This window comes from Andrena cerasifolii, unplaced genomic scaffold, assembly GCF_050908995.1.
Source record: "Andrena cerasifolii isolate SP2316 unplaced genomic scaffold, iyAndCera1_principal scaffold0814, whole genome shotgun sequence".
Taxonomy (NCBI): Eukaryota; Metazoa; Arthropoda; class Insecta; order Hymenoptera; family Andrenidae; genus Andrena; species Andrena cerasifolii.
In genome coordinates, this window is record NW_027485706.1 from 15244 (window position 1) to 24463 (window position 9220).

Sequence of the window (9220 nt, forward strand, 5' to 3'; positions counted from 1 at the left end):
TAAGTTCAAAATTGGTATGTCGGTACGAATTTACAGTGGTCTGTGGAAACGTAATTTCGTCTAGTGTCAAATTGTAACCAGGTAAGTAGTTCCATGTTTTTTCTATTCCGTATTGTTTTCCGGTTTCTATCGTAAATTCGGCGGTAGTGATAGTACATTTATTTCTTATCGTTATTATACCAGAGTCCTTAATACTATACATGTTTGTGTTTTTATCGCCGCAGGTTACTGCTAGTTGTATTTGTTTCGGTGCGATATAAATCCATGTGCCCGGTTGTTGTAATTCTATCAGGATCGTGTGTTTCAGTGTCATGACTCGTATTTTACAATTGTTCGGTTTTTGCGTCAATTTTCTGTACAACTGTACTTCGCAGGGTCCGTATGGTATCGCTTTGAACATTGGATGGTTTGAGGTGCAGAGATATAGCTCGTTTATAGTTTTACATTCTGTTAGGTCTTGTTTGCTTAGTTGTATGTAATCTTGCACCGAGGTGTCGAGTACCACGTATGAGTCGAGGGGTTCTATATACGCGTAGAACGAATCGTTTACCTTTGTGGGTACCGGGTGTACCTTGCTTAATTTGAATTTCTTTGCGCTCAACAATGGGATATCTAGTACTACGGTAATTGATTTCGTATCCGAAAATGCGGAAAGTGTAAGGATGTCGTACAGGACGTGCATATTTTCTAGTTTTATTCCGATCGGGAAGTCTAATCCTTGCGGGATGTGAGCGAGTGCTGAAGTGAGGTATGTTATGATTTGTGCCGGTGGCATTAATTGTGGGTTAAGGACTCCTTTCTTTATATCCATTATGAATTCTAACAAGTCTTGTGTGTCACGCAGGAGTGTTTCCGCGACGCTATTTATTAGTATGAGGTTTTCGTCTATTGTCTCTCGAAATCTAGTAATGTCAGTCGTCTGTTGTAGTAAGTATTGAATTTGCCAAGTTGCGTTTAAAAGGGTTTTTTCATTTTCTTGTACGTTGTGTATAGTTTCATTTAGAAGTTCGGCGTTAGCTCTTACAATTTGCATTTGCCCTTTGATTGTATTCTTTAATCTACTGTCTTGTCTTTTTAGGAAGTCTATTTGGTCGTTGATTATCTTTCTGTCTTCGGAATCCATTAGTCCGAAGAGTGATTTGCCTATGTAACCTAATCCGTCTATTAGCCCGCGACGCTGTTTTGGTGCGGAGCTTATGGTTTGTTGGACGTAAGTAAGGAATTTGGTTACGCGGTCTACTTTGCTTTGAATTTTCGTGCCAAACGTTTTACAGAATTTTTGTAAGTTATTAGTAGAAGGTGTTTTACACTGAGCAAGTATGTCATATAGTGCTGCTTGGAGATTTGATTCGCGTCGGTAAATGTACGATATGTCTAAGTGTAGTATTAGTTTCCAACTATCCCGGTAAATCTGTAGATCGCCTAAGTTTTCGAAGTAAATGCCCGGGTGATCTTGAAATTCTTTTATAGCGAAGTCTGTGTCGGGGGTTGTTCCTCCTATGAGTAGTGTCGTCAATTGTAGGACGGTAATCCTGTAAAATATAATGTCGAGGTGTAGTCGACGCATCTTTCTGTTCGTCGCGAAGTCTCTTGTCTTGCGTGTGTTTCGCGTGCGCGAGATAAAATTTTGTTAACGTAAGGCAGTTCTTCCTTGGAAGAGACTCGATTGTCTCGTCGCTTCTCATTCCGTTGTGATCAGTTGCGACATCATGTTGTGTTTCTTAAGCCTTCCTCGCGAGCTCGCGCTGTTTTTACTGGTACGTTTAGTGCAAGTTGTTGGGTGTTTTGTGTTTTGGTGGAAGTGCGTAGGGTTTTTATAATTGGTTTCCTCTTTTCTTAAATTTTTAGTGTTTGGAATATCCGGCGCCGTCCGGGTTTATGAGTATTGGGTACAGGCGGGCGGTGCGGGAGTACCGCTCGGCGCGGCGTCAAATCGCCGCCGAAAACGCTGAATGGTTGGACGCGGAGGACGCGTGGGGGATACGGGCACTTTACGGTGAGTATCAAATGTTTTTGTCGGTTAGGTGTTTTTTGTTTCTAGTGCAATTTTCTATTTTCGTTATTCCGCGTCTGGTTATTGTTCCAGAACGTCATGGCGATCGTTTTCCGGAACCCTTCACGCGGCCAGGTCCGTGGTTTCTATTATAGGCGCGCTTGGGGGGTGACACACACACATATTAATTTGGACTCATATATCCTAAATTGAATAAATTTTTTCTCCTCCTTTTTTTTCAATAGTTTGTCTGCGTACCGTTACTTTCCTTCACTACTGCGACCGTTTCCTTGTTCCTGTCCTATTCTATGAAGTGTTTTAACCGGTTTGCGTGTACGCGGCGCGTTTTTCGTCCCTTTCCTATAGTGTAGTTATTATTGTCGTGCGTGTTTTGAATTGAGTAGGGTCCTATCCACGCGGGTGTTAGTTTTTTCGATCGTCCGCGTCTCACTGTCTCGTCGTGTAGGAGTACTTGCTCCCCAATTTTGAAAAATTTGTTAGCTGTCCTTTTATCATATTGCCTTTTTGACTTGTCCTTATTGATCCCTATAGTTTCGCGCGCGATGCTATTCGTGGACCGTAGTCTTTCGCGTAATTCTTCAGCGTATTTGTCGTAGGTGTATGTTAGTTGCGGTGCTTGGTTTAATGAGGTTGGTAAGGAAGCTTGTCTTCCGAAAACGAGTTCGTAGGGCGTGTAGCTAGTAGACGTGTGAGGGGTAGTATTGTATGTGAACATCGCGTACGGTAGCCATTCATCCCAGTCAGTCTGGTCTTCTGCGATATAGTTCTTTAAATATTCTGCCAGCGTGCGGTGGCTTCTTTCTAGCGCTCCGTTCGATTGGGGGTGGTAGGCTGTAGTTTGGATTTTGTCGATTTTTAGTAACCTACATACGTTTTTAAAGACTTGGCTTAGAAAATTAGTTCCTTGATCTGTTAGTACTCGCTGCGGAATGCCGTATTCGCAAATTATTTTAGTAACGAATTCTCTAGCTACGGTATCCGCTTCTTGGTTCTCGAGGGGTATGGCCTTACTGAATTTGGTTAAAAGATCTTGAAAGGTTAATATGTATTTGTTTCGTCTGCCGGTCTCGGGTAAAGGTCCTACGATGTCTAGTGCGCATTTCTCGAATGGTTCCGTGGGAGTGTCTGTAATAACCATGGGGGCTTTGGTTATTCTCGATAGCTTATTTCTTTGGCATTTTTCACATCTAGAGATGTACTTTTCTACGTCTTGTCGCATTCCTGGCCACGAATGATTTAATTTTATGCGTTCTAGGGTCCGTTTTACCCCTAAGTGTCCACCCAGAGGTGTGTCGTGGAATTCGCGTAGCACTCGAAGTTTTTCGTCCTCCGTGTATGTTGCGTTGTCCGTTTCTCCATTCGATCGGGGCTTCTCTTGTTCACTGTCGTCTTCGCTGGCGCCGGCTATTGTTTCGTTGTCGATCTTTTGTTTCACTCCGCGCGTTATCGCGAACATTCTGCTAAGGGCGTCCGCGTTCCTATTCGTTTTTCCGGCCTTATAATCGATGCTATAGTCGTATTCTGCTAATTTCAACTTCCATCTCATTAATCTAGAACCGGGGTCCTTTACGTTGAAAAGCCAAGTGAGTGGCTTATGGTCCGTCACGATTTTGAATTTAGTGCCGTATACGTATGGTCTGAAGTGTTGCGTTGCCCATACGATGGCTAACAATTCCTTTTCGATGGTGCTATAATTCTCTTCCGCCTTATTCAATACTCTACTCGCGTACGCTATTGGCAAATCTTGTCCTATTTTTCCTTGCGATAATACTGCTCCTATCGCTTTTCCGGAAGCGTCTGTTGTTAGAACAAACGGTTTTGAGAAATCTGGATATTGCAATACTGGTGCTGTCGTTAATTTTTCTTTTAGAATCTCGAGAGCTTCCTGCTCCTGTGCAGTCCATCTGAATGCTTGGTCTTTCTTTAACAGTTGTGTCAAAGGTTTTGCAATCTGTGAAAACTCCGCTATGAATCTCCTATAATATCCAGCTAGGCCTAAAAAGGATTGCACGTCTTTTATTCCTTTAGGTACCGGGAAGCTTCGGACAGCTTCTAGTTTAGATGGGTCTGGCTTGATGCCGTTTTCGGTTATTATGTGTCCTAGGTATATTGTTTCTTTGCGTAGGAATTCGCACTTGTTGGGTTGAAGTTTTAGGCCACTTTCTTGTATGCGTTCGAATACGAGTTTTAATCGTTCTTGGTGCTCCTTCAATGAGCGTCCGTAGACGACTATGTCGTCTAAATACACGAAACATTTTATTCCCTGTAAGCCTGACAGTACGGTGTTCATTAACCTTTGAAATGTCGCGGGAGCGTTTTTAAGCCCAAATGGCATTCTATTATACTCGAAATGTCCGTATGGCGTCGAGAATGCGGTTTTTTCACGATCTTCCTCCTTCATAGCTATTTGATGGAACCCTGAAGCTAAATCTAAGGTTGAGAAATATTTTGCTCCGCCTAATTGATCTAAAATATCTGTTATATTCGGCAAGGGATACGAATCGCCTATCGTCGCGTCGTTTACCTTTCTGAAATCTACTACCACTCTTAGCCTGCGTTTACCTGTAGCATCTGGTTTTTTCGGGACTACTAGCAAGGGAGCGTTCCATTGGCTGGCGCTTGGTCTAATTATTCCTTCTTTTACCATTTCCTGAACTTGTTTATCTACTTCTTCCGTATGCGCTTGAGGTAGTCTATACGGCTTCACGTATATAGGTTTAGTACCTTGGGTTAGAGTAATTGAGTGTTCCGCTTTTTTGGAGTATCCTAGTTTGTCTCCTTCTAATCCGAATATTTCATTGTATTTTTCGCAGAGCTCGAGTAAGCTGGTTTTTTCTTCGCTATTTAAGTGTTCGGTCCTGAGGCTTTCGCGCAAGATTTGCATTCTATTTCTCCCGTGTACAGCGTGTACCATATGTGTCGGCGTGTCGCGATCTTTGTCGCAGGTCGCGTCCGTCGGGTCAACGTTTTCGCTCGTCAGTGATTCTAATGTCACGGTCGGCGTACTGATAAGAACTTCGTCTGCTGTGGTGTTCATTATGCTTATTATGCATTTTCCGTCATTGCCTATCGTTAATGAGTTCCCTATGAGTATTCCTGGCTTGATCGGCTGTCCCTCTACTATTCCTTCTCCTTTTTCCGTCGTTTTGGCTAAGAGAATTGTTTCTGATCGCGGTTTTAATGTTACGTTGCCTCCTCCAGAGTAGGGGAACCGTGTTCCGTACAATTCTATTCCTTGATTTGCCCGAATGCATACGTCGTGCTTAGTCATGAAATCTTGTCCCAGAATTCCGTCTGCTTCTAATGGGAAGTCATCTCTCACTAACCGACAGGGATGCGTTATGAGTTTGTTTCCGACCTCTACGTTTAATTGTATTAGGCACAGCGTTTTGATTTCCATTGGGGCTATTCCTCGCAAGGACACTATTTCGTCTTGGGCGTGGACGTCGCCCAGCACCTTCCCTATCTTTATTAGTGTAATATCGGCACCGGTGTCGACTAGCAGGCTCGCTTTTCCTTTTACTAGTTCTGATGCTCTGATTTCGACGGTGTTTTCTATTTTGGAAGTCATTACTAGATTCGCTCGATACGAATCCACTCTAGGCCCTGTGTTAGTCTGTCTATCGTCGGTTGTCCCGTGGCCCGTGTTTGGGTAATCTCGATTCCCGCTATGTGATTCTCGGCCCGGAGTTCTGCTAAAATTCTGTCTAGAGTCGTCGCGCCTGTAACTCGTGTTTGTATAGCGCGGTCTATTTTCTCGTTCGTTTGCCCTTTCTCTGGCCCTGCATTCCCTGATTTGGTGTCCTGGTTTCTTGCAATAGTGGCAGACTACTGTGACGCGCTGTACTTCCCTTTTTATGTGCGTCTGTTGCGGCTGATAGTTTATTCGCGGCATGCTTAATCGCGTATAGCAATTCCTCGCCAAATGCCCTAATTTATTGCAGCGTTCGCAGCGCGGTACGTTAGATCCTTCTCTTCTTTTGGGTTGATCATCGAGCTTCCTAAAATTTCGCGAGGTGTTTAGACCCATCGCTTGTTCCTCCTCTATAGCTGCGGCGATAGCTGCATTTAGCGTTGCGTAATTTCGAGACCTTATGATCGTTCTCAGTTTTAAATTCAACCCGAGGGTGAAAACATCGAGGGCGCGTTCTTGCACTGATTCTGTTAACGCGTTATTTACTTCGTCGCTGTTCCCTGGTTTTATCGATAGTTCCGATAATTCCCCAGCTAATTCTTCTACTCTACACGCGAATAATTTTACGCTTTCGCCTTCTCGTTGATGGCAGGCATGAAACTCTGCTCCAACTGCTCCTATTGATCTTTTGTCTACGAATAGTGAAGTTAAGATGTCCTTTAATTTATCGAAAGTATCTATATCTTTGTACTCTAATACCTTGGCTGCTTTGCCTTTAATTTTTGTACCTATCACTGTTTTCAAGAATCGTGGCAATTCATTCGCGGGGACAAACTCCGAGGCGCTTGTATAAGACTTCAAAAATTCTGCAAGTTCGTCTGACGATTTTCCTACGAATTTGTCGACTAACGACAGCGCGGTAGATAATAATTTTACGTTTGGTACCGGGAGGCTACTTCCCGCGTTTAGCGACATTTCGCTTTCTTCTGTTCCTTCTATGTCCAACAAACTAAAATCCGCTAGCACGATCGGGTATTCTCTATTCGGTGTTACAAAGTTTTCCGGAGACGATTCGGCACTTGAATCGTCGTCTTTTCTAACGCTTAGTCGCAACGGCGGCGGTCGAAGTGTTCGGCGAGACGATCTTGGATGGTCTATAGAAGGTAGAAGGTCTAATTCTTCGCGTTCGAAAGTTAGCTTTTTATTGAAAAATGATTCGAATGATCTCGACAAACTTCTTTGACCCGGGAGTTTGAATCGATTTGCGCGTTCTTCTTCTATAGACATGCATGTACCGTTTCTATTTTTATATAGGACTCTGGTTTACAATATGTACGTTTGCGCTATTCTGTTACTCACAAGGCTGCTCGCAACCACATGTCGTCGGCTCGGTCAGGCGTCCTCTCGTCTGTGAACCAACGGCGGTGATAAGCTGAAACTGGACCCAGCAAGGTCGATTCGTACAGCTGTTCGCTGCGTGCTCCGACGGCTGCTTCCCGTGAACGGCTCTCCGTCCGTCCTTCAGGTGCGGCTCCTACAGGTTCCTCGGTCTCCAAGTCCTCTCGTGCGTCCTGATCCTCAGATCAGTGACGTCCTCGTAGATGGATTTGGTGTTTGATAGACGGTAGTTTCACCCGTTCACTCTCAGGCTGATTTTACTCGACACCAGTCTCTTCGGAGGCGTGGGTTCGCACCGCACCGCTGCCACCAATTTTGTTGTGCCCTGCGTGATGGCTCGCAAGGCTGGTACGGGATCTGGCGTAATCGTGGGTTCGGGAGTGATTAAAGGATGAGAATCCACCGGATGAACTACACCAAGTGTGATTAAACCCAAAGACTAAGTCTTTATTCAAAAACACTTAAACTAGACCGGAGTGTACAAGTAGGAATTAACCGTGTTAACTGGTCGAGAGTCGGCTCTAGAGTCTCCCGATTTGCGGCGGCAAATCGGTTTTTATTGCGCTATTGGGCGTGGTGCCGTCGCTTCGCGTTGCCGTGCATGGTCACGTTGCAACGCTCGCAATTTCGCTGATTTTGTAGTTTCGCGCTTTGCCTCGCAACTGATTTTGCTTAGGAACGTCTCGAACGTTCTGGAGTAGTATAATGGTTAATATGAAGTATAATATGTCGCGTGACACGTGTGCTTGGGCGTTGCCTGGGCACAACATTCTTTTCCCCCTCATTGAGCCACACATTTTATTTTATTTTATTTTTCTCTTACATTTCAAGACACCCTAACCCTATGTTAAGAAATGTACACATTTCTTCCTATAAGGGGGGAGGTGTAACGTCCCACGATTTTTCGCGCCTGGCGTTCCTCCCTGTAAAACGATTAGTGTGCTGGATTCAAGATTCGCGCCTGACGTTCCTCTCCTTCCAAACCCTCAGTGTGCTGGATTATACAGGGTGTCCCACTAAGGAGTGGACAGCGCGATATCTCTTAAAGTATTGTCGATAAAAATATAAAAAAAATGGGGAATTGCATGGTTCGAGGGGGCCCATTTATTAGCGCGAACGAATTTTGTTTTCGATTATTATTTTAAAAGATACGATGGTCAAGTTCGGTTTTTCAAATGGAAATATTTTTTTTGAATACCTGAGTTGATAGTGCGTTCCAAGACAAATTCAATAAGCTTTAATGTATACACTTTATTTCCACTGGTTTTTAAGATATTGCGCTTGCAAATTTACTGATTTTCACTGCAAGAAACCCCTCTGGAATGGCAAAAACCGGGGGCGGTCTTACTGGCGCCACGGGTGGCACTGCCTGTTGAAATGGATACTTACCTGCCAAAGGTCTACGCCAGAAATGGCAGGCCCAAAGGCTGGACAATTCATTTCCGTCGGAAATGCTACTTAGGTAGGTACATCTACGGTATCGAGAAGCGCATCGTTACTTTTATTTCGCACTTGCTTCTACGCTCGGATGGCCGGTTCTTTTGGGAGGGATGCAAGTTGGATTGGTTAGGTTAGGAGGAGTGAAAGTTGCTAGACTAAATTTCAATCATAGGGAGCAGATTGTATCAGAACCAATCGGATTTGCATCCCTCACAAAAGAACCGGCCATCCGAGCGTAGAAGCAAGTGCGAAATAAAAGTAACGATGCGCTTCTCGATACCGCAGATGTACCTACCTAAGTAGCATTTCTCACGGAAAAGAATTGTCCAGCTTTTGGGCCTGCGAACCCTGTCGTAGACCATTGGCAGGTAGGTATCAGTTTCAACAGGCAATGCCACCCGTAGCGCCAGTAAGACCGACCCCGGTCCTTCCTATTCCAGAGGGTTTTTTTCCAGTGAAAATCAGTAATTTTGCAAGCGCAATATCTTAAAAACCAGTGGAAATAAAGTGTATACATTAAAGCTTATTGAATTTGTCTTGGAACGCACTATCAACTCAGGTCTTCAAAAAAAATAGTTCCATTTGAAAAACCGAACTTGACCATCGTATCTTTTAAAATAATAATCGAAAACAAAATTCGTTCGCGCTAATAAATGGGCCCCCTCGAACCATGCAATTCCCTATTTTTTTAATATTTTTATCGACAATACTTTAAGAGATATCGCGCTGTCCAC

The 9220-nt window shown here is 44.0% G+C and overlaps 1 protein-coding gene across 1 annotated transcript; it reads right to left on the reverse strand.

The window, feature by feature from the left end:
* Positions 1-359: 359 nt before the first annotated feature.
* Positions 360-7293, reverse strand: LOC143378172 (uncharacterized; the record flags this gene model as incomplete). Its single annotated transcript, XM_076829970.1, has 2 exons — positions 7008-7293; positions 360-1532 (listed from the first exon to the last, which is right to left on the reverse strand). Coding segments are annotated over exons 1-2 (1193 nt in total), but the record flags the coding sequence as incomplete, so codon positions are not given.
* Between the last annotated feature and the right edge of the window lie 1927 nt (positions 7294-9220).